General features: G+C 39.4%; 1 protein-coding gene across 4 annotated transcripts in view; it reads right to left on the bottom strand.

Moving 5' to 3' along the window:
- The window catches only part of Slc4a8 (solute carrier family 4 member 8), an 86,146-nt gene that overhangs the window by 41,957 nt on the left and 17,885 nt on the right, over positions 1-26,304 (bottom strand). For all 4 annotated transcript variants that reach the window (XM_063254782.1, XM_005006465.4, XM_003476046.5 and 1 more), the window contains exons 3-11: positions 21,476-21,622; positions 20,832-20,967; positions 18,924-19,084; positions 13,478-13,666; positions 12,201-12,292; positions 9,951-10,108; positions 8,414-8,501; positions 7,065-7,211; positions 6,166-6,266 (exon numbers count right to left, since the gene is read on the bottom strand). In XM_063254782.1, coding sequence (XP_063110852.1) covers positions 6,166-6,266; positions 7,065-7,211; positions 8,414-8,501; positions 9,951-10,108; positions 12,201-12,292; positions 13,478-13,666; positions 18,924-19,084; positions 20,832-20,967; positions 21,476-21,622 — 1,219 coding nt within the window. The remainder of the gene's footprint in view (positions 1-6,165; positions 6,267-7,064; positions 7,212-8,413; positions 8,502-9,950; positions 10,109-12,200; positions 12,293-13,477; positions 13,667-18,923; positions 19,085-20,831; positions 20,968-21,475; positions 21,623-26,304) is intronic.

Below are 26,304 nucleotides of genomic sequence, written 5' to 3'. Positions count from 1 at the left end.
CCTGGATCACGCCGTGGACTGAAATCCAATAGGCTAGCCCTAACCAAGTCCCTGCGCCTGGCAGTGCACCCTAATGCAGTGAAGCCTTCAGCAGGTTGACTAAACTGGAGGGGAGGGCCCAACAGAGGTTCCCCGGGTCTGTACCTCCTAGTACACTGCAGTGGGTAGACCACCTAACCAGCATACTTCAGACAAACTGAAACCAACAAAGAAAGAAACTGGCCTTCCTATATACGCCTGTAAGGGAGGAAGAAAAAATATGAGAAGAGGAGGCAACAAGAAAGGGTACTCAGTTCACAATCCTGAGAACACTGATCCAGGAAAGGTAAATGCAAAGGAGAATGAGGACAGCAAACAAGCAATATCAGACATGGCACCAACAGACATAAAGCGGTACCTTCAGGACCTCATAGGTGAGTTCAAAAGTGAAGTATTTAACCAAGTAAAGCAAGATATAAATAGAATAATTAAAGAAATGCTAAGCACCTCCCAAGAAAAAACAGATGGAAGAATGGAAGAACAAAAAAAGGGAGAATTGTTTGATGGAGAAAATAGAGAAAACATAGAATACATGAAGCAGGTTCAAAGAGATTACCAGGAAATTAAAAACTCCACTGAAAGCTGGCAAAACTGCTTGAAAGAAACTAAGGACAGATTATCCAAACTGGAGGACAGATTTGTAATGTGGGAACATAAAAGGAAAAACTTCTTAAAAATAACAAGGAAACAAGCAGTAACAATACAAAGGATAGAAGACGACAAGAGGATCTATTACTTAAGAATAAAGAATGTGAATAAAGAAGCAAACAAAGGAACTGCAAAGGCTATTCACAGACATAATTAAGGAAAACTTCCCAAACATAGGAAAAGGAAGATACTCAGATGTATGAGGCATACAGAACTCCAGCCACCTACAATCAAAACAGAACTACACCCAGGCATATAATAATCAAGATCTCAGAAATCAAAAGAAGAACAGAATATTAAAAGCTGTCAGAGACAAGAAACACATCACATACAAGGGAAAACCCATCAAAATTACAGTAGACTTCCTGGCACAAACCATCAAATTGAGAAAAGCATGGTGCGAAATAATCTAAGCCTTGAAAGAAAATAACCTCCAGCCCAGATTGATGTATCCTAGAAATTAATGGAGAAACAAGGTGCTTCCAAGATAAAGAGGAACTGGGGGAATTCACAACCACTAATCCAACTCTACAGAGAATACTACAGGACATTCTAAAGAGAGAGAAAAGCACCAGGATTTCAGGAACAGTGGCAGACAGGCCCCAGCAAATTGAGCAAAAAACGAATTGAAGAAGACAGATAACTAACTAATGACAGAAAAAAGAGCACAACAGAAATGAGGCAGAGAAGGTTGGATATACTTTCTAATATAGATGGCCTAGATACACTAACTTAAGGGAAAAAAAGAGAATTGCAGGCAGAATGGATCAAGAGATAGGGTCCACCGAGAGGCTCTTTATAGGAAATATAATTAACCTGAAGAAGGGTATATGGACCAAAATCAAATATGAGAAAACAGAACTAGATGTGATAGGGAACCAGAGAGTAATAGGGGTAACTGAGCCAGTATCTATGGATAGGTTGAAAAGACAGGCTTTAATAAGTGAAGAAATACAACTAGAGATCAAGTCCAGGAGTAAGAAAATTCGGAAACAGGTAAATAGCAGGTTGCCTCCCCCAATATAAAACCATAAGTGTTGGGGAGACCCAAAAATACAGAGTATATCCTGGGGAAGGAATAGTCTTAAAAAATACAGCAGAAGATATTGCTAACAGTGTATTAGGAGTTAAAACCCTTATTACTCGCACCACTCTGCTTGGATGGAACTTGTTCCGTCCCAGTTTGTATACAACTGAATCTGAGAGCACAGACAGCTGTCCTGAAGATATCAGGACATAGCACACTGGTCATCTTTAAATTTCCTATTAACTTAATCCAGATCCCTGTATGACTTATACTGTTGTATCATGACTGATCTTAGTTAAATCTGATTTGTTTGATTGCTGCTGCTTATTGACAGATTTATTCAAAACTGTTAGGCTGATGGTATCAAGTTAGAGAGTATAGACAACAATACTGAAAATGATAATGATTCACTACAATACCCATTCTGATTTGATTACTACCTGTTTTTGTAGCTCTACACTATCTACAGAATTATATTTCTATTAATTCTGTTATGTACTGATATGTTCAATTATACTTTATCTGATGATATAGCCAATTCTGTTGATGATAAGAAACAGCACAGTGACTATGGTAGAACTCCTTATACAGCAGTTTTATATGTCTTTTTAGTTTTATGTGTCTATAGGGATATGTTTTGTTCCATCCTGCTTTGTTCCGTTTCTCCCCCTAATATAGAAAGGATAGAAATACATGTTAAAGACTCATGCTTGCGGGGCTGGGGATTTAGCTCAGCGGGATAAGCGCCTGCTTTGCAAGCAGGCAGTCGTGAGTTCCATCCCTGGTACTGATAAAAAAACGAAAAGACCAAAAAAAAAAAAAAAAGACTCATGATTGCATAAAACCTATAAACAGTTTATGAGAACTATCTTATGACACATGATGAAATGAACAAATACTGTGAAGGAAAAAAAAGGGGCACTGCAGTATCCAGTGCTGATTCTGGAGTGTCATAATGTAAAATCCAGCAATACTATTAATCTTTGTTCAGAATGATTTTAATTTGCTATGTTTTCTTTGGTCTCAACATAAATGAAGATATGGATAAATGTGTACATGTCTAAGTACATAGGATTGATAGCCGTATTACTTAGTTTTTGTTGGATAGTTGAACAGAACTGTTTGCAGTCTCCCTGGTTGAATTCCCATTTATATGTTCTACTTTTGTATTTTGAACAATTATTTGTGGGGGGACAATATGTATATATCAACTAGTGATTTATTACTGTTTATTTCTTTTCTTTGAAAGTATGCACTATTTCTGCCCATTTTCTGTTTTGTTTTGTCTTTCTTTAAATAAAATTTTAAAAAAGAATGGCATCTCTATAATTTGCAGAGGTAAAGATATACAAAAAAGTCAATTTACATAACTCAATTAAGGTAACAGTGGAATTGTTTTGGTGGGCTATTGCTTTGGTTTCTGATATGCAAACTCTTGTGCCTGGGGAGTGATAGCCTCTTATCTTGAGGCTCTTACCCAGTTGACATTCCTCGAGCTGTTTGCTCTAATACCTTGCCAGCTCAATCCTGTTGTGGAGAGCACTGTGCAAGGAAACAGGACTGTCTGATGGCAATAGACTTTGTATAATAGCACTTCGTCTAGCCTTACTTGCAATGCACAGAGCAAATTGAAGAGAGAAGGAAATATCCTAGCCAGCCTTTCACATATAAGGAAATGAGTTTCCAAGTAATCAAAGTCACAGCAATTGTTTTGGATTCAAAGGGAGTTATTGGAGTTGCCTCTCACAAGTGTGATGGCTACAGACTTTGCACATTAGCCCCTGGGCCAGTCTTATTTGTAATGCTCAGAGCCAATTGAAGAGAAGGAAATACCCTGGTCAGCCTTTTACATATCAGTATAAGGAAATGAGTCTCCAAGTCTTCAGAGTCACAGTAATTATTATGGATTCAAAGGGAGTCACTGGAGTTGTCTCCCACCCTATATGAGAATTTATTAATCCCAAATGATTACCCAATATATTCATTCATACCTAGTCCATTCCATGCTAAAAGTATTCACTCATTCATCAGATATTAAGTGCCTGCTCTGTGTAGGGCACTGGGCTGTGTGCTAAGAATATAAGAGTCTCTGTTCTTTTGGAGCAAACGGGTCTAGCAGGAAACACAATGATTCAAGCAATAACAATAAAATATGATAAGAATTATTGTGATGTAGGAGAGTGGATGGTCAGAAATTGATGCTGTGTACTATCAGAGTACTGTGCAATGAAAACAAAAATCAAAGACCAAAGAAATTTCAGAACAGGCAAAAGCTCCTGGAAAATTAACAACATACTCTTAAACAATCAGTGGGTCACAAAAGAAATGTTAAAATTTCTGGAAGTTAGTAACAAGAACTGAATAACTCTTCAAAACATCTGGGACACTATGAAGGCAGTTCCAAGAGGAAAACTCATCATAACCAATGCTCACATTAGGAAGACAGAGCAACCCCAAGTAAGTAACCTCATGAGAAATCTTAAAATACTTGAGAAGCAATAACAAACTAGCCCTGAACCAAAATTAAGGGAAATTGTAAAGATGAGTGGAAATCAATAAAATTGAGATTAAAACACAGTAAAAAAAAAGAAAGTCAACAAGTTGAGGAGCTGGTTCTTCAAAAGAATAAATAAAAGAGATAATCTGTAGACCTGAGTCACCAAAAGAAAGCAAGAAAAGACTCATATCAATGCAATTAGAAATAAAAAAGGTCAAAATCATGACAAATACTGTTGAAATCCAGAAGACAGTAATTACTTTGAAAAATTACATTACAACAAATTAGCAAATTTTGAAGAAATGGACAGATTCTTAGATACATACAAACTACCAAGACTAACCCAAGGAGACATAAATGTTTAACAATCCAATAACAAACAATGAAGATAAAACATGTAAAACACTTGAAGATATAGGTATAGGAAAGGATTTCCTAAATAGAACCTGAGTTGCACAAGAAATAATAGCAAAAATAAACAAATGGGACCCTAATCCCAGCACTCGGGAGTCTAAGGCAGGAGGATCACTGAGAGTTTGAAGCCTGCCTGGGTTACATAGTGAGTTCAAGTTCAGCCTGAACTACATGATGAGACCCTATCTCAAAAATAAATAAGTAAATAAATAAACAAATGGGCTTATATCAGACTAAAAAGCTTCTGTACTTCTGCATACAAAAGAATCAATCAGTAAAGAGACAACCTACAGAATGGGAAAAAATTTTTTGCTAGCTACTCCTCAGACAGAGGACTAATATCTAGAATACACAAAGAACTCAAAAAAATTAAACCACATCAAATTAAACACCAGTCAAGAAATGAGCAAGAAAACTGAACAGATACTTCACCCAGAGGAAGAAACACCAATAGTCAACAAATATATGACAAAATGTTAAAACATCTCTTGCCATTAGAGAAATGCAAATTAAAATACTGTTAAGAGTCCATCTTACTCTGGAAAGAATGGCAATCAGTAAGAAATCAAATAATAACAAATGTTGGCATAGCTGTAGTGAAAAAGGAACCTTCCCTTATTGGTAGGAATGTAAGCTAGTTCAGCATTGTGTAAATCAGCCTGGAGATTTCTCAAAGAACTAAAATTATAAATTTCATATGACCCAGCAATCCCAAACAGCTTAAGTCATCATACTACAGGGATACATGCATACCAATGTTTATAGTAGCACAATTCATAATAGATAAATCCTGGAAGCAGCCTGTATACCAATCAGCACACAACTGGATAAAGAAAATGTGCTATCTATACATAATAGAATACTACTTGGCTATAAAAAATGATAAACGTGATACATCTGTAGGAAAATTGATGCACCTGGAAAATAGAACGTTGTAAGAAATAAACCAAACATACAAGCTTAGGCACCATATGATATCTGTCATTTGAGTGAGGCAAAGTACAAGCAAAGAAAACGGAAGGATGGGTCTCTTGCAACAGGGCAGTAGTTTGAAGGAATGAGGGCAAGGAGTGAGGAAGGGGAAATATGTGAACTGTACGAAATCTAAACATGTACAAATAATATTAAAACTTAATAACAGACAAATCAGTGCCGTGACATAACTTAGCAGGAACACCTAATTTCAAGTATAGAAAGGCTTTCCAAAGAAAGTGACACCAAAACTGGGACAAAAGATAAGTGGAGTTAGCCAGGAATGAAGAAGGAAGCGAATGTTTAAATCAGAGGGAATAACATGTGGGAGAGTCTGGAGGTGAGACAGAAAATGATAGGTGGTTTGGAAAACTCGAATGAATGAATGAATGATGAATACAGCATTTGATATTTCATAAGACTTATAGTCAGTGGTCCCATTTAAGTTATTCCCAGACAATAAAGTCCCCATTCAGAGAAAAGGGCAGAAAATAGAGAAGAGGCCTTCTTCCTTCATCTCGCTTCTGCCCAGTAAGGAGCGTTAGCTGTGCCATGTCCCAGGACTTACCGCCCAGTACGTTGAAGCTCTGGCCCACTATGACCCCCATGTAGTTCTGGTTCTATGTGGCAAACATTTCCATTTGGAACCCCAGGCATTTTCCTCTTCTCCTTTTAACATAAGACCACAGAGTTAGTAAAGTCAGCATCTATCTGCCCTTCCTGCTAACAAGGGAAGTGGTGATAGGATAACCTGAAGCAACCAAACTGCTCGAGTGTTTGATTATTTCAAATGCATTTACTGACTTGATACACACTGACTTTCATGAAAGTATATATGTGTTTACATATATAAAATTTCTCTTCCTCTCCAAGAGAACCTATCTATAAGAGAAACACAAAAGTGAGAGCTTTTTGATGATGATGATGACAAAGTTTCAGTTCCGATCAGCTTCTGTGTAATTTTACTTTACTTTAGAACCTTGCATGGAAGATCATTTTATTCTTCTAAGGACAAGAATACCTTTCAGGGAGATGTTGCTGGGAATATTGTATTCAGACATAAAGCACCTGTCCTGGTACCTAGCACAATTGGATTTCTTTCTCCATGCTTAATATTTCAGAAAAGTGTGAGAAACTCTTTATGCTTTCTCCATAAAATTGATTTTTTTATTTGATGATTTTATACATGATGTACTCTAAAAAATGTTCTCCCTCTCCTCTTAACTATTTTATATCAACCCTTCAAAATCTAGTTTAAAATTCATATCCAGATAACTCTGAGATGTCATCACATTGCAGCCAATCCATGTTACAGTATATTCAGTTTGAATTGCAGCTCAGACATTCTAGGAATCCCCAATCACGGCCATGCTTTAATTTATTTAGCATATGCCCGCATGATCTTTGGTTTGTTTGCCACAGTGCTTTAGTGAAACTAGCTACCGCAGGTTAATGTGCACACATTACCTGGGATGGGACGTTTTTGGGTGGCTCAATTCTAATGGAGGGATCCCATTCTCCTGGAGGGAGCACAGTCACCTGGTCTAGGAACTCATCAATCCCTGCCAGGAGATCATCTCGTTCTTTTGCTTTATATGCCACATCATGAAAAATCTACAGAGAAGAAAAACTTCTTAGGAAAGTTGAAGGTTACTTTTCTTAAAACAATCACCAACTGAGACAGTGATAGATGGATACAGCCTCTTGATTTTTATCTCTGTCATGGGGATATGAGAAGCAAAAACTTAGAAAAGTATAAAGATAAAAGGATAAAAAAACTGAACCTAGATATTAAGTGGGTAAAAGAACTACATATATGTCTGCTAGTGTAAGAAGAGATGCATGACTCTAAAATTGTGTAATTTGAGCTGGGCACAGTGGCTCACATCTGTAATCCCAGCACTCGGGGGCTGAGGCAGGAGGACCACTGTGAGTTCAAGGGCAACCTGGGTTACACAGTGAGTTGTAGTCAGATCCTGTCCCTCCCCCCCCCAAAAAATAATAATAATGTTGTATAATTCTATTGTTTCTACAAAGAATGGAACAAAAAGTAGGATTATAGAAAATTTTCTTGATCATTATGTTTGAGGAAACTGGATGAAATTACTAATGAGTGTCTTCTGTGAGATAAGCTCTCCAATCAAACTAGCTGATAAAGCACAGCCCACATTTCCCTCTTCCCTCTTTTAAACACACCTTGAAAACCTTACTTTGGAGCTTACACTGGAAACACTGATCGTGTATGAGTGTGGCACAGTGTCAAAATGTCTGGTAGCTTGGTACAGACAAGCCAGGACATTCCCCTACACTCGGAGGTCACAGTCCTGACCTATGCAAACTGCTCTCCCTTATGCAGGACAGAGATAAGGTTTCTTTGTACTAATAGCTTGGATGTATTCAAGGAAGTTAAATCAGCCCTATTTCTCCACACATTCTATTTGGCAATAATATATTTTCCAAAAAGATTTCTCTACATCTTTGATTACTCAAAAGGTAGAGATAACATAAGAAGAAAATTTCCGGGGCTGGGGATTTAGCTCAGCGGCATTAGCGCCTGCCTTGCAAGCAGGCAGTCGTGGGTTCGATCCCTGGTACCAATAAAAAGGAAAAAAGACGAAAAAAGAAAAGAAAAGAAAAGAAAATTTCCTCAGGGGGCTTGGTCTTCCCACAAAAGGCTCTCAGAGAAGAGCCCTAACCTGCTTTTGAGCAGACACCGCAACTGTAAATTCTATCCCCAGGAATTAGCACAGTACATGACACAGAAAAATACACTCTATAAATATTTATGACATGAATAAAGCATAAGTGGCATGTACCTCATCTGTCATGATGGTGGCCATGGACCTGCCAATCTCATGGTACTGCTGACCTTTCCCTACTGGACCCAATAAGACAAACAGAAATCTGGCAAAACACACAGAAGAAGAAGTTATACAAGTAAAAGCGAAGACATGACACCTTGCTCCTTTCTAAACAGTAAAACATTTCTCTTTCTTATTGAAGATAAATCATCCCCATACCTTCAAAAAATTTAATTAAAAACAAGGAAACATACTAATATGGAGTTCTTCAAGATGCCTTGATCTAGTAGTTCTGACATGAGAATTGAACACTATCTGTACGACATCATTCAACAATGTGGTCAAATTTTTTAAGGTTTCCATTAACCTAGCTTTTCAAGTTCCTAGTTTCAGAAAGGACAGCTTTTCAAAACATGGCACTGTGCAAATCAAGGTTATCTGGCACCTATTCACTGTTCTAATAAGAAAACAATAGGGAGGAGAGCGAGCATAAGGATGCTGCCACGATCGAGCCCTGCAGAGCAGTCTAAATTGTGTCCTGGACATCTGAATACGCTATAATTAGTGGGGCTCTGAATCACTGTCATCACCACCTTCAGAGTGCATGAATAGCCTTTGAACAAATGCAGACATATGTGCAAACCATACAAACCCTGACTGAATTGTGAAAAGACACCAATACCTTTACTTGGAAATGTTTCTAAGGAATTTATCTCTGTGGAATTTAGAAAGTGAGACTTAGGCTTCCTGTTAGAATGCGTGACTAGCCCTTGCTGGGCCTTTTAAATCTCCTCTCATTTCCAAGACTGTAAGTACGCATAATCTTAAAATTTACAATTCATCTACATGGTCACTAAATAAATAAATGCTAGTTTTCTAGCCCACTGCTAAATTTTAAACACATTTTCAAAATTAATTAATCCTGGGGCTGGGGATTTAGCTCAGCAGCATAAGCGCCTGCCTTGCAAGCAGACAATCGTGAGTTCGATCCCTGGTACCAATAAAAAGGAAAAAGAAAAAAAAAATTAATTAATCCTAACATTTGGCATTAAATGCTTTATTCTACAGTGCTCACATAAATTTATACTTTGGATGGGATGCATTGGGTTTTTTATAATTTATTTTTGCTTGTTTTTGATTGGTCCATGTTTAGAGTACACAGTGATTACATTCATTCTGGGGAGGTGATACATGTACAGACACATCTTAATTATCTTTCCATCCCTTCTCTGCCCCTCTTCTCCCTCCATCTCTTGGTCCCCTTTCCTTCTGCAAAAGTTTTATCTCCCTGTTTCCTATTCTTATCTTTTATATGACCTTTAACTTACTTATCCTTTGAGTTTCTCACATAAAAGGAACCATGAAATAGTTAGCCTTGTATGTCTGATTATTTTACTTTAACTTCTGGCCTCTGAGTAAACCATTTTTCTACAAATGAATCAAATTTATCTTCTTTATGGCACAGTAGGACTCCATTATAAGTAAATAAAGAGTAAGATAAAGGAAAGAAAAAGTAATATTCAGATACACTGAGTTTTATCTTTGCTTTTACCTCGTTGGGATTGGCACTTCTGTCAGGCCTGAAAGAAGAACAGCTGGAGACAATCTCACAAAGGCAACGATAGGCCGGTCCAAAGTGTCCACCTCTCCAACCAAGACATTTGAGGCCTCTGCCCCAGTGGGAATTTTTTTCATAAAATGAAGGTCAACCTGAAAGTGCAAAAGAGCTTCTTGATTTTGGAGTTATCATCTTAAACATTACTCACGTTCCACACAGCTTACTTTCACATGTCATTTTATGGTTAACAAATGTTTTTCCTCACATTGTTTTATTGATTCTTACCTATCTCTGCATGATTGATAAGATAGGCCACATTAGTCCCACCATTTAAAAAATAGGAGGAGGAGGAGGAGGAGGAAGAGAGAAAAGGAGAAGGAGAAGGAAGACAAGGGTGGGGGAGAGGAGAAACTGAGACTCAGAAAAGTGAAGCTGACTTTCTAGGGCTACAGAGCTTTTAAAATAATCAGAATTTAAATTCCTATATTCTGATTTGAAACCCATCCCTTGGTGCTTCCTCAAAGAGAAATGTCTTTGAAGCTCTGGGTCATATGACTTGGCTTAAAATACCTGATTGCTTTGTCACTGTCCTCAAGTTTTCTGAATAAAACAGGGAGCCTGTGAGCTCAGGGAGAAAACTGTTATGACAGTCCCATGGTTCAGAAGACAGTGTCAAGAACAGATCAGAGCAAGGAGCAGCTGGAAGGAGGGAGACCAAGGCTAGGAACAGAAACGGAACAAGGTGGTGCTAATGCGGAGGCCTTGGCTACCGCAGCCACAGTCCACGTGAGTTTCAACAATAAGGGTGGAAGAGTTTGCTTTAGCAAAACTCATGGAGATGAGAAGGAGCTTCAGAAGTGCATACATCAAAATATAACTGAAAAGTCAGGAGGTCTGGGTTAGGAAAGACTCTCAGTAGCTAGTCCCATTTTTTTTAGCTTCTTAAATCTGGAGGAACAAACAGTCAAAAGACAGCCTTACTTAGGTGGGGTGGAAGGCAGAAGACATAACGTGGCAGAAACGTGATTGTTATTCCAAATAAATATCTCTAGTCTGGAATACTCATATGTAGACTATATGACTCAAAAAAATTTCAAGGCTCAGTCGAAAAATGGGCATTTGAAATGAATACTTTTCAGATGAGAACAGTCAATACATGAAAAAATACTCAACATTGATGGCCATTCAAGAAATACAAATTAATCAAAACAACACTGAGACTCCATCTCACTCCAGGAAGAATGGCCATTATCAAAAAATCAACTAATAAGTCAGGTGTGATGGCTCACGTCTGTAATTCCAGCACTTGGGAGGCTGAGGCAGGAGGATTGTTGCGAGTTCGAGACCAGCCTGAGCTACAAAGTAAATTCAAGGCCAGCCTGGACTGCATAGTGAGACCTGTCTCAAAAAGACAAAAAAAAAAAAAAAAAAAAAAAAAAAAAAAAAATCAACTAATAACAAATGCTGGTGAGGGTGCAGGAAAAAAGGAACCTTTTTCCATTGTTGGTTGGGAGTGTAAATTGGTACAAGCACTATAGAAATCAATAGGGCAATTTGATCCAGTTGTTCCCTTTCTACATATCTTCCTGAAAAAGTTAAAGTCATTATAACAAAGTGATACATGAATACCTACATATATACATGTTTATAATAGCAGAATTTATAAAAGATAAATCTTGGAAATAGCCCATATGCCCATCAACAGATTAATGGATAAGGAAAATGTGGTATTTATAAACAATGAAGCATTACTCTGCCATAAAGAAGCACAAACTTCACACATTTTTAATCCTAAGTGAAATAAGACACACAAATTTAAACATCACATTTTTTCTCTTGTGTGAGAAATCCAAAATATAAATAATGAGCAAAACAGAGGATAGTAGGAGGAAGAAAGAAGAAAGGAAGGGAAAGAGGATTTAAATGAAAAAGGAAAAAATAAAGAAAAAAATGGAAATAGAGCTTTTGTAAATGTGAGTGGGAGAAGAGTTGGAGGCAGGGGAGTAGAGAGGGACTTTGTTTTAAAAAAGAATCAAGATGCGTTATGTACATGTACAAATACTCCATGATGCACGTGTTCATTATGTGCTGGAAACATGTACTAACAACAACAACAACAACAACAAAAAACTCAGGTTGAAGAAAGTCTTGAAATAACAAAACTTACGCAGATTCTGGCAATTGGATGCAAGGCCACTAGGGTTAGCCTTAAACCTAAAAGCCTGCTCCCACATCTCTGCTCACCTTGCTTAAATCCACAGGACTGTGTTCACAATTCACTCCATTTTTCACTTCAAGATTTGCACTTGGAACAGACTGAGGTGATATAGTTTGACCTATTTGGAGAAAATCAAACATAATCTTCTAAGTGCCTGCCCTTTTCCTCTTCTGAAACACCCCATCCATTATCAGTTAGCTATCACTTCTCCCATGATGGCTACCTAGAGAGGAAACCAAAATGAATATGAAGGCAGGACCCATTCATACCTATCTCCCTACCAGTGAGTTAGTGATAAGAGGAAAACAGACATCTTAACTTCTGCACCTTCCTGAACACATCTGTGGTCCTTTTAATTTCTCTGTTTAAGTAATAATATCCTTAACCAGAGTGCATATGAGAGAACTCTACAGAGAACTTTTCAGAAATACAGATTCCCAGGCATATCTCTTCACACTGTAGTTTAGTAAACAAGAAGACCACGAGATGAATATAGAACAAATGAAACCCAGTCCAGTACAGGAAAGGGAACCAATCAGCAGCTGAAATTCAGAATGTTTACAATCACGTTTCTGCCTAAAAGATTTACATAAATTTACTCATGGAAATCTCAAGCTGAAGGAATAGGTTCTATTGTCTTAATTTTACAAATGAGAAAGTAAAATTTAAACAGCTTTAGTGGGTTGTCCAAGGTCATACGTTTTACAGGTAGAAAAGCCCGAAACCTAACCATAGAAATATGATTCAATTCTATACTAGTAGGGATACAGCTCAGTGCTGTATCACTCAGTAGAGTGCTTGCCTAGCATGTGTGAAGCCCTGGTGCAATACCCAGCAGGTAATGTACTACTAAAAAAATTCTTGTTAAAGAAAAGATCTTGAAATATCAAAGCTTACCTAGATTCCATCAATTGGATACAAGGTTCCACTAGAGATATCCTTAGATCTGGAAGTCAACTTCTCATGTTGGGGGAGGCAGGTGTATACCACTATACTTGGTCTGCCTAATCAGTAAGTCATTTGTTTACTTCTAAAATGCTCACATCCTCTGGCCCAAAATTGTCCCAGATATAGATATCTCCCAAAAGCCATTCAGTTCTGAGAGCAACCTGGGGCACAAGCTCTTTACCTTAGGTCTACTGAGCTGCATCAAAAACAGACATCTTAAGTGCCAAAAGAAAGACACAGGCACTGCCAGCCACTCACCTTTCTAATGGGCATGAAAACATTGCCCTTACCCTCTAATAGCTCAGCATCTCCAATACTAGTAAAGAGAAACAATTATCACTTAGAATAATTTTACCATTTTTATCCATTGAATGTGGATCAGACTGTTTCTTGCCAACCTCAGCAAAGGAGCGAACAATGGGAATGAGGTTGTTTCTCTTCTTCTCATTTTGATGATGATGCTTTTTGAGAAGAGCTTCCCGCACTTTAACCCTCATGCTGTCATTCAGGTCACTGAACAGTTCCTGCTGGTCCAGTATCAGGTCTGGAAGGCAGATATTCACATAAAGGCTCAAATCGAAAGTTGAGGAATCCACGGAGGCCAGCATCAGGTGGGTGGAGCTGAGGCCAAGGAGGAAGGGGAAGCCACTCCAGCAGGGTCACTGAGGTATAATTTCAGCTGCACTGTCTAAAAATGCTCTTTGATTACTGTGGCTATGAAAAATTACACTTTATTCATTCTTTTAAGAGATAGGGTCTTACTATGTTGACCAGGATGGCCATGAACTACTGGGCTCAACTGACCTTCCTGCCTTAGCCGTCTATGAAGGTGAGACTACAAGCACATGCTACTGTCCCCAGTTCAAATCACCATTATTAAGAATAAAACTTATCAAAAAAACTAAGTAATTAACATGCACCAAGATTTATAATGTGAACTTCACACTTATTATCCAGCTAATCTTCACAAAAACTCTGAAAAGCAAATATTACACAACAATTTTTACAGATGACAAAACTGACGACCAAATGTTATAAAATTCTCCACGCTCTCACATCTAGTAAACTGTCGAGCTAGGAATCATGTTCAGGACTGTGTAAGTCAAAAGCCTACATTATTACCCACTCTGTTCTGTCATAGGCCAAACTTCTATGTTTCCTCCCTCCAAGAATTTAACACCACTGGGATTGTCAAGAGGACCATAACTGCGTGTGGCTGTTGAGAGTAGTCTGTGAGACAAATGTACCATCATGTCACACAGCTACTATCGAGTATCAATCTTTATCCCATCATATTCAGCAGATTTAAAGGGCAAAGGGTCCCTGTACTCACTCGGTACAGTCAACAGAGCCGTTTGGGTATGGATCCTGCAGCTATAACTCCACATTTCGTCACTTCTATCACTTTCGTCATTCCATCACTTTCTATTCATGTGATCTTGGATAAATCACATACTCTCTCTGCTCTCAGCTTCCTTAGCTGTGATAGGGAACTGAAATTATCACCCACCCTCTAAGACTACAGGCTGTTATGGAGAATTAAATTACATGATATATAATAGAGTACCGATTCAAAGTAAATGTTTGATACAGTTTACTTATCCTTATCACTAATATTCTGCATATACAGGTACCAGATGTGAAGACCATAGCAGTTGTTATCATTGTTGTTTTTGAGCCGGGGACTTGCTATGTAGTGCGGGCTGGCCTTAAATTCACTATGTAGCCTAGGCTGGACTTGAACTTGCAAAGATCGTCCTGTTTCAGCCTCCCAGTGCACCACTGTACCCAGCCCACAGCAGTTTTACTTGATTCTTAAATACATCTCCCTAAGCCTCCCCCAAACCTCAACCTATCCTTAACTTCTAACTCCACAAAGACTAACCAAGTGCTTAAAGTAATAAATGAGAATTTATTTCATATTCAAGCTGAAGATCCATATTTTTGTATCTCTAACCTTTATATTGGTTGATTTCTTTTTGTGCCCAACCCAGTTTATATTCAGGAGGCTTCATTTTGAAAGGAAAAAAAAGTCAAGGTCCCCTCTACCTACTGTCTCCTTTTTCTCTTTCTCTATCACTCAAGGTTCTCAAAAGAAAAATTCTTCAGCCCTTTGGGCTATGCCAATAAACCTGCTTCTCATATAATCATTAATAACCTTGCTAAATCTGATGGACATTCCTGATCATTATCTCACCAAACCACATTGAAGCATTTGACACTGATAAATTAACATTTTCTCCTCTCTTGACTTCTGTAATTGGTTCAAAAGCACCTCTCAAAAGATCTATATTCTAACAGATCTATATTCTAATCTATATTCTCACCAAAATCTGTGAATGTGACTTTACTTGTAAAGCACTCTCATAGATGTATTTAGTTAAGATTTCAAAAGGAAGTCTTTCTGGTTTACCATAGGCCCTAAATCCAGTGGCAACTGTTTGTATAAGACACACAGAGAAGACCCAGGTAGAAGAGAGAAATCCAGCGAGCTGAACATTTCCTCACGTATTTATTAGCCTTTTGTACTTCTGAGAAACAGCTCTTCACCTTGCCAGCCCATTTTTGACTGGGTCTTTTATTCTGAGGGACTTAATTTTTTTAAGTTCTTTATATATCCTAGATGTTAGTCCTCTGTCCAAGGAATTGCTGGCAAAAATTTCTTTTCCATTCTATAGGCTGTCTTTTCACTGCTGGTTGTTTCTTTTGCCATGCAGAGGCTTTTTAATTTGACAAGATCCTACTCATTGGTTCTCAGTATTTTCTTATGCCCTTGGGGTTCTGTTCAGAAAGTCTCTACTTACACCTGTGTTTTCAAGAATCGTACCTATTTTATCTTCCAACAGAGGATAAAATGTTTTGTTTAACATTTACTTCTTTTAGTTTAGTACATGGGGAGAGAGATGGTTCTAGCTTCAGTCTTCCGCATGCGGAGAGCCAGTTTTCCAGACACGGTTTATTAAAGAGGCTATCTCTCTTCCAGCATCTGTTTTTGGCCCTTTGTCAAAGATCAGAAAGTTACATGTACTTGAGGGGTTCCTTCACCTTCTATTCTATTCCATTGGACCTTATGTTCATTTTTGTGCCAGAATCATGCTGTTTTATCACAGTAACAGCACAATATAACTTCAGGTCTGGAACCGCGATACCTCCCACTTTGCTCTTTTTACCCAGAATGGTGTTTGCTCCTCTAGGTCTCTTCTGGTTCTATATGAATTTTAGAATTGTTGGGGCCAGGGATGTAGTTCCATGGCACAGCACCTGCCTGGCAAGCACAAGGCCCTGAGTTCAAATGCCAGTACCAAAACAAATAGAATTGTTTTTCCCATTTCTGTGAAGAATGCTGTTAAAATTTTGACTGGGATTGACATAAATCTGTATAACAATTTTGGAAGTATTGTCATTTTGACTGTGTTGGTTTTGCCTATTCTGGAACAGGGAACATCTTTCAATTTTTTTATGTTATCTTAGAGAAATGAAAATTAAAACAACACTCAGATTCTATCTTACCCCAGAAAGAATAGTCATCATCTAGAAATAAAATGATAACAAAAGATGAAGAGGCTGCAGGGGAAAAGGAACTCTTTTAAACTGTTGGTGGTACACTACCATAATCACAGAACTTGGGAGGCTGAGGTAGGAGGATCGTTGTGAGTTCGAGACCAGTCTGGGCTACAAAGTGAGTTCAAGACCAGCCTGAACCATATAGTGAAACTTTGCCCCCAAAAAAGACCAAAAAGCTACATTGAGATAACATCTTATCCCTGAAAGGATAGCCATAATCAAAAAATAATAGCAAATGCTACAGAGGATATGGGGGAAAGGAACTCTTTCACACTGTTGATAAACTAGTATAACCACTATGGAAGTCAGGGTGGAGATTCCTCAAAAATCTAAAAACAGAAATTCCATTTGACCCAGCTAGTCTCCTTCTAGCTATCTTCTGAAAAGTTAAAATAATCATATTACAGGGATATATGCATACTCATAGCAGCTCAGTTCATAATAGCTAAATCTTGAAAACAGCCTATATGCCTATCAACAGATGAATGGATAAGGAAAATGTGGTATTTGTTCACAATGGGTCGTATCCTTTGTCATAAAGAAAGATAAACCTGAGGCATTCATTGGTAAATGGATGTACCTCGCGACTTTAATGTTAAGAGAAGTAAGTCAGACACACAAACTCAAATATTGCATGGCTGGTATATGTATGCGTGAGAGAGAGAAAGCACAAAATAGAAGACGGCTAAACAGGAAGTAAGGATAACTTCAAATAATTCTCCAAATTACCTTCTACTGTTTCAAAAACATTTTAACATATATGCTAACTTTTCTCATTTATACTACGAGTTTCTCTTAGTTAATTGAAAAGAAACTTTTGTGCTATTATCTGTTTTATCTTTGTAAGAGTCTTTTTTAATCCATGTCTTGCACTCTGAGTTACTACTTTTGTGGTTTTTGTTTTTGTTTTTAGACAGATCTTACTACGTAGTGCAGCCTGGTTTTGAACTCGCTTATGTAGCCCAGGTTAGCCCTGAATTCATAGCAATTCTCCTGCCTCATCTTCCCAAGAGCTGGGACTATAGGCATGCACCACCATATCCAGTTGAGTAAATACCTGTAAGATTATGATACATAGTGTATTAAATATTATTCTCTTATTATTTCATGAATTTTTTGATAAAACAAAAAGTAGAAATAAATTTTAAAAAGCAGAGTTCCTATTACTGATTAGATATCTCTACCTAGATGTTCCACATAACTCTAAAGCTAAATAAATATAAAACCATTCTTTTTCCCACCACACCTTGTTTTTCAGCTATTAAGCCACCTAAACAGAATGCTTAACTTTTTTCTTCTAACTTACTTTCTTGTTGCTAAGACAAAATACCTGATACCCAAGGAATGGAGGAAGGGTTTATTTTAGCTCATTGGGTGCAGAGGTTTCAGTCCATAGTTGCCTGGCTCCTAGGCCAGGGGAGCACGGCAGAGGGTCATGGCAGAGGAGAAACAGTCCATGGCATGGCGAGCAGGAAACAGCAAGCAGTGAGTCTCCCTTCCCTAAAGAGTCCATCCAGGCTGCAAGTCTATTGTTTGGTATCACTCACACCCAGGATGGGCCTTCTGTCTTCATTCAAATCATTCAGCCACACCGAGAACTGTGTCAAACCAGTCACCTGTCAGTGGTACTACTGGAGCATCTCCAGTGAGAGAAGGGCACGTAGCATCCTGTCAGTGCTGACCCTTTCCCTGGGTATCCATGTTACCCCCGAGGGGCAGAAGTGGAGAAAGGTCTGGAGCAATCTTTATTTAAACCTGTTGAGCTGAACAAAGCCCATCTGATGGGAAAATCTCTACAGACCCAGGTGTTTCTCCAACTCTGTTCCCAAAGCACAGTCATTTAATATCTAATTACATCAGGAAACCCCATCAGACATGGGTCTCTTTTATCATATCACTGAAGACGTGAGAGCACTGTGGCTCACTATTCCTGTATTTCTTCCTGAAATGCCATATTTTTTAACGTTTAGTTTGCTTTCATTGAACTCCTTCTCTGCACAACTCCTACTGGCCCTTTAATTTTGCCAGCCACATCTGTTAAAATTATTTTACTTGTTATTTCCAGGGGTATTTTCTCCACTAAAAGGTGAGCATCTTGAAGGCTGGCACTGTCTTATTTTCATAACCCTACACATCACACATTGTGAAGCTTACAGTAGATGCAAAATGTCTGCTAAATGAATGGGCAAATGGAAAACTAAATACTAATTACTATGTGTTCCCTCTCCTAAGCTTACCTGAAATTTCCTCGATGCTATTCGCATGCATGTCTAGAAGGACAGTTCCATTAATGAGGCAGCTCCTTAATTCGAAGAGACTGTGCAGCGAAAGGGTTGCCACATAGGGCTTGCTCCAGCGCTCTCCGCCGTCTTCCACATCTTCCTCAAACTTCAGCCACCTGAAAGCATTGCAAATAGCTTGAGGCCAAAGATAGAAAATGAGTTTTCAAAAGCGAAAAAAATATGAACAGTCTGACTAAACAGTGTGAAATCCAATCTATATCTTCAGGACATACTGATTAACTAGAAAAAGCAAGTGATAGAATAGTACAATACTGAGAAAAAATAAAAACCATAAAGAGTAGTTTAACTCCATTTTTATTTAGATAAAAACATAAAAATACAAACACATACATGTATAAGACACTACATATACTCCTTATTGAAAAGGTTTTGGTCCAGGCCGGATACTGTAGCTGGAAAAGGCCTCAGTGGGAACCAAGGAGCTCCATCTCCCCACCCCTAGGAATTTACCTCTGGCGCCAAACAAAGACCAATGGGCTACCTGTGCATCCCTAATGCCCCCTCAGGCTCCACCCCAAACCGAGGCTACTTAATGTGCCTCACTCCACGTGTTCCACGGAGAGATCCGACCCTGGGGTGGAGATGCCGCACCCCAGGAGGGGTCCCCGCATTTTCAGAATAAAGGTCATTTATATTTCATACTTCTTATCTTTTCAGCCGCCGGTGCACCACAGTTCTATCACTTATGACCCTTGGGGCAGTGGAATTACAGACAATTTTCATTTTCTTCTTGCTGCTTATCATTATTTTTTAACTTTCTACAATCAGCATGCATTGCCCGCACAATTAAAAATAGATCTAATTTCTATCATTTGGATATACAGACAAATTCACATTAATAAAAGAGATGATATTTTCTTTTTTTGAGTGTCCTCTGACTTTCAGAGCTCAGTATTCTGTGTGACCTCTAGAAGTCACAAAGACTGCAGGACAAAAGGTTAATTCATTGCCTTTTCACTTGGTGTCAGGTCAATTAGTTTGTTCAATAGTCCCCATCCACAGGAAATGTCCATAATACACAGATACCCAGAAAGAGGTATTTCAGTGACAGCTGGGGCATGGATTTGCTGGTCACCTCCTCTCCCCTTGTTTCCAGGATCCAGGCAGGCTGATTTCATATCAACCATGAGGATCACTGGTCAGTTACTACAGCAGCCTACTCAGGGCCTGGTTGGGTAACCAGATGGGCTGGTTACAATACCATAGGTCTCTGTGAAGCTGAATTCTACCAGAAGTAGTCAAAGTCTCAAAATTATAGGACTATTGTGGATTAAACCCTCAACGGTTCATTTGCAGAAAAAAATCTGAAAATACGCTATGACTGGCCAGGTTACAGTGACTTTATCTAGCATCTTGTAAACCAGACCTATAATATCAAGAGAGCCCACGGGGGTGAGATAGTTCATGCTTATAACCCTAGTAATCTATAGGCTGGGGCAGGAAGACTGTCGCAAATTTGATGTGACCATAGGCTATAATAGTGAGTTCAAGGCTATTCTAGGTCATACAATGAAACCTTGTCTCAACACAAAAAGAGAGAAAAAGAAAAGAAAGGAAGAGAGCACCCATGAACTTACTCTGAAGCTCAAACAAATGAGAGAGCCCTCTTTGAAGGTTATACATTTGTGTCACCAATTACAAGCTCCAGGTCACCTGGCAGATGAATGAGCAGAGATATCATGAAAAGACCAACACCAAGACTCCTAACAGGAGGCTCTAGAATGTCAGTCTTCACATCAGCTATCACTTCACCAAAAAAGAAAGAAAAGGCAAGCAGAGGGGTCCCTGGCTGAGCGTCTGCCTCCCAGACAGATCCTGATCCCGGTCATTTCAGGGCCTCACCTGGCTGTCTCCTTCCACTCAGCATCTTCCCCTTCTTTCATGCAGATCTCGTCCAGCTCTGTGAACAGCTCATGAGGCACATGCTCTTCATCTTCCTCTGTCCCAAGAATGAACTGAACACGCTGAGATGGTGTGTCTAGGAAAGCAACCGCAGAGACAGTCTGCAGCTAGCCTCAAATCAGAACAGAAAGAGCATCTGCCTTATCTAACCACTTCTGGAGTAAACAGAAGATGATCCTGAACACAGAATTCCTTTAGTCTCAAACAAAAAGCTATTCTGTGAAAGCAGTTTCATAAGAAGACAGATTTAAAAACTAACACTACTTGTAGAAATTCCCTATGAACCTAGAAATCTGACAAATTTGATCAAAAGGAAAGACTAATTCTCTAGCAAAGGATTACACCCTATTATGGCACTGATTTGGGGAGGCGAAGGGTGGGTACTGAACCATTAGGTTTTCGTGAACAAGCTTTTGATTCTTAAGGACATTTTTTTCTTGGAAGCAAACTCTGCAAAACCTACCAAAAGGCTAGAATCAAGATGACATGTTATACCCTGACGCACTCTCACCAAGCCTCCAGCCATCGATGCCCACCGCCTCCTCCCTCCTCCCTCCTTCCCTCCGGAGGGCTGAGGGCATTACCATGGGCCAGCGCTTCCAGGCCCTCCTCTCCCTGGCTGGCTCCTTTGCCCCGCCCTCGTCTCCGGTGCTTCTGGCCATGGGTGCGGTGGTGTCGATGGCTCTGCCTGCCCAGTGGCATCCGAACCCCCACATACAAAGTTCTGTGACCTGGAAGGAACCAATAAATCTATAGGGAGGATGCGTCTAGTCAAAGGAGTCTAGTATAGTTATCAGGAAAAAAAAATCCATTTGTTTTTTGGTGGGGGTGTGTTTTGGTTTTCGTTTTTGACTGATCACAAGTCTAGAATAATAAAACTTCAAAACTTCCAGGACTAAAGATTCAGCGCTCTTAGAGTTGAAGGCCTCTTCCTTTTCTAGCACATGGCTGCAGACCTCACGGGAGTGTTATAAAGATCCAAAGAAATCGTGTGTCTTAGGGGTTAAGGAGGTAGCTCAGGGGTAGAGCAAAGGCTTCAGCAAGTATAAGGCCCCAAGTTCAATCATCAGGGCCAAAAAAAGAAAAGGAATAACGTCTGCATATTGTACAGGCCTATAAGGTATTAGTTATTGGTATTACAATTACAATTTGACTGAGTGACTTTTAAAAAAGAAATATAATTGCTCTATGACAATTTTAGCAAATTCTTCCATAGACAGTTTAGAAAAATGGTTAAAATACAATTTAGCAGCATGGACTATACAGTAAGACCCTATTTCAAAATAAAACAAGATAAACCCTAACAGCATAGCACAACTCAGACTCAACTCAGCTTGCCTGTATCCAAAACTTGATTTTGTCATTGGCTAGTATGTGACCTTGAACAAGTTATCTTATCTCTCTGTGATTCTTTTTTTTTTTTTTTTTTTTGGTATCAGGGATCAAACTCATGACCTCGAACTCAGGAGACAGGTGTTTACACCACTGAGCTAAATCTCTGGCCTCTGATATCTTTTTAAAGGGGAGCAGAAGAGAAAGTAAAAAAGGATGGAGATGTAATATGTACATGTACCAATTCTCCACATGAAAATATTTACTCTGCATGCAAACAAATACAAATAAAGAAGGGGAAAAATTAAAAATAAGCTGGATGTGGTGGTGCATGCCAGTAATCCCAGCACTTGGAAGACTGAGGCAGAAAGATCTCTGAGAGTCTGAAGTCAGCCTGGGTTACACAGTGAAGTCAAGGTCAGCTTAAACAACATAGCAAGACCCTTTCTCAAAAAACCAAAAGAATAAAAATTTTTAAATAAAATATTTAAACTAAAGGAATACTAACAGCTTATCATTTCAATTCAGAGTGTGGTCATAAGCAAGAAGTAAGATAATACATGTAAAATATTTAACACAATGCCTTAAACAGTGATGAAACTTTTAAAGATCGAGTACTCAAACTACAACGCCAAAACCACTTAGGTCTTGCAAAGCACCAATACTGCGATTAACCCTGAACACTCGGCTTCCAGAGTGATGCTGGGATGACTTGGCTCGTGTGCCTGCTGTACCACACATGCTGTAGGTTTGCCACCACTGGCCTAGAGCGTACTAGCCACTACATTCTACAATCTGCTTCCTTTTTTTCCTTTTCTAGCACTACAGAATAAAACATCTAGAACAATCGTGAAGGTCTAGTTATAAATCGAAAAGAACATGGGGCTGAGTTTAAAAAGAAATAGTGTATGTTGCATGAAACGTGGAGAAGATGTGAAAATAAACAACCCAATAGCATTCCTCTCTGACTCCTGTCTCCTGCTCCACACCTGCTATACTGACTTTTCACTTCACCTGCCTTCCTGCCGAGTCTGGAGCCCAGAAGCCCCAGTCACTCCTGTACCTGCCACAAAGAACCTTGGTTTCCCCTGTTCCACCTGATTACTGCCTCACCCCTCCCAACCTCAGGCCCACTCCACATCTTCTGCCACTGAAGCTGCTCCAAACTTCGGCATCGTCCGTCCGTCTTCAAATCCACCACTCTAGTCACATTCCCTCCCTCTGAGCAGGTGACCTTGCTTCGCCTTTTCCTGAGGTGCCCTCCTATGAATGCCCTCCATCTCAATCAGGGCTTCTGTCTGCAAGGTTTATGCTCATGGCTCTTGATCCCATTTCCTCCTACCTTTCCAAAGCACTCCTGCCTCAGCTCTCTACAGTCCTCCCTGCCATTCATTCCTTTCATAGCTTCCTCCTGATCTTTTTTCTCCCACAGTACTAGGGGCTGAACTTGTGCTAAGCAGGCACTCCACTCCTCAGCCCTTTTGATTTTTTAATTTTGATCAGGATCTTACCAAGTTGCCTAAAATGGCACTGAACTAGTTATCCTCCGGCTTCAGCCTCCTAGGATTGGAGATGCTCCTAGGGTGACATTTGTAGCTCTATCTCTGTGCTCCCTCATCTACATTCCTGTAGATTAGGGACGCCAAGCCTTCCTCTCCTCCCACTTTGACAAAGGAAGATCTCTTCCTGCCTCCCTCCCTAATTTAACCTCATAGAATAATCCTCCTGTTCACAGCTATAAAATGACACACACACTCAGCTCTACAGATTCAGAACTCTTCATTCACAGTCCTCAGCCTACTTTCTAAACTTCTTTCCTTAGGACAAGTTATACATTCAAGGTGCAGATAAAAGGACACCCTCTAAAAGCAGAGTAATCAATCACCTCAAGAGATATGAAAGGGAAGTCCCACATGCTCACGCAGAACAAACATTTGAGAGAACACTCTGGACAAATACATCTTCTGTACGCAGCAACAGGCTGGCCTGGTTTTTACTTCCTCTCCTTCTCATGGCTCTGGCTGTACATCCACCATCACTTCACACCCTTTTTTTCTACCTAGAGCAGCGTGCTGTTGCCTAGATGTGCCAGTGCTTCCTGGATGCTGACTTGGCGCACTCAGCCAAGACTCTGCAAATGCACCTTCCTTTGGCAAAGTTTCTGATTTTCCTGATGGAGATGTATTGCTCCTCCCTCTAAATGCTCAGAGCCCTGTGCTAGGACTTCTTGAATGCACTTACAGTGGTATCTTGGTTCACTAACTTGATTCTTCCCATGATTCTGGTCACAAACCAAATTGGATGAGAACTGAGTCAATAAGGTCAATATTTCACCTAACAGTTGAATTTGATTCAGTTCTTGTCCAATTTGGTTTGCAACCAGGATAGTGAATTCAGTTCGAAAACCAAGGTACCACTGTATTTTATGTCTTGAATTAAGTTTTCTGCCTCACCATTAAGTTGAACAGCTATCTATCTTGTCCCTCACTTTTCATCTGCAAGTAAGCTCTTTCAAGGTCATAGTCAGACTTTCTCTGAAACCCCACATAATCAAACACATTGTCTTGTACCTTGGCATCGCTCCACAAATGTTTGACAAATGGGATATTTCCTAAGTGCCTCCTCCAGGGGTATAACCCCTTACAACTCCTCAGAAATACCCAACCTGACCTAAAGGGCCTGTGATCTGAAAGAGGCTACAAAAGGATCATGTTACAAAGTGAATATGTTTAAAATAGTAGCAAGGCATGAGAGGGATTGTGAAGATCCTAACCCATCTGAGAATGGACAGCTTCATAGGACGACTTCCCAGAGAGAGGGGCTTTATGAGAAGAGCTGCAAACTCTTTATCTTCTCTTCTCAGCCAGTAAGTTTCGTAAGACTGCACTCAACTTCCCTGATAGTGCTTTCCACTTCCAAGAGAGGACAGAGTGCCTTGGGTACTGCTCTAACACACCTTGGCCAATTTCCTCCTCCTCCTTTTTTTTCTCCTCTTATTTGCCAAACTCTAAAATGATAATACAAAATAAAATAGAAATAGTAACTATTAGAAGAGATCACAGACTTCTCAGAATACAGAGTGCAGAAGAATAGAATATTTAATACTTGATGGAATCACCTCTAACCCTCCTCCTATGTTGCCTCATGCACATCTCGGGACATTTCAATACGCAGATCTCTGAATGCAGTGTACTTCCCTTGCAGCTTCATAGAAAGATTTGGACCAGAGAAAATCATCTGCTAAGATCTGAAATTCCAGACCTCCAACATTATCAATATAAAGTACGTAAAGGAGGAAATGACTAAACTAGCCTGTGTAGTAATTCCAGCTACTCAAGAGGCCAAGGCAGAAAGAATACAAGTTAAAGGCCAGACTGAACAACTCACAGCAAGACCCTGTCTCAAAATAAAATGAAATCAGCTGGGGATATAGCCCAGCATTCCCTAGGTTCAACGCTCAGAAATACACACACACACACACACACACACACACACACACACACACACACACATTTAAATGAGTATCATCCTATGGAATATCACTGAGATCAACTCAGATGGCATTAACAGTAGAATGAAGTCACCTAATTGTACCAGGTCCTGTCTTAAGGGCTTAGGATATAGTATTGAACAACACAGTCTTCAGAATATATATTCTGCTTGGGAGAAACAAACATCATGAAAACAAGAAGACATTATCTCTACAGACATGGTAGTTCACACCTGTAATCCCAGCTACTAGAGAGGCTGAGTAAGGACGATTGCAAATTCAAGCCCAACCTGGGCAACTTAGTAAAACTCTGTCCCAAACAAAATCATTTTTAAAAGGGCTGGGAGCCAGAATGGTGGCACACAACTATAATTCTGCCACTCTGGGAGGCTGAGACAGGAGGATAGCAAGTTCAAGCACCTGAGCTATTTAGCTAGTTGGCAAGACCCTGACTCACTATTTAAATTTTTTAAAAGGGTTGAGGACATAGCTCAGTTCAAAGACCCTGGATTCAATCCCCAGAAATATAAAAAGAGAGGGATTAGGAATGCAGTGCAAAATTAAAATGCTTGCCTAACATGTCCAAGTATT

The sequence above is a fragment of the Cavia porcellus genome, unplaced genomic scaffold (genome assembly GCF_034190915.1).
Source record: "Cavia porcellus strain 051 isolate PalLab524CR breed Dunkin Hartley unplaced genomic scaffold, mCavPor4.1 scaffold_8, whole genome shotgun sequence".
NCBI lineage: Eukaryota > Metazoa > Chordata > Mammalia > Rodentia > Caviidae > Cavia > Cavia porcellus.
The sequence above is the reverse complement of the archived record's forward strand: the minus strand, read 5'-3'. Positions and strand labels throughout refer to the sequence as shown.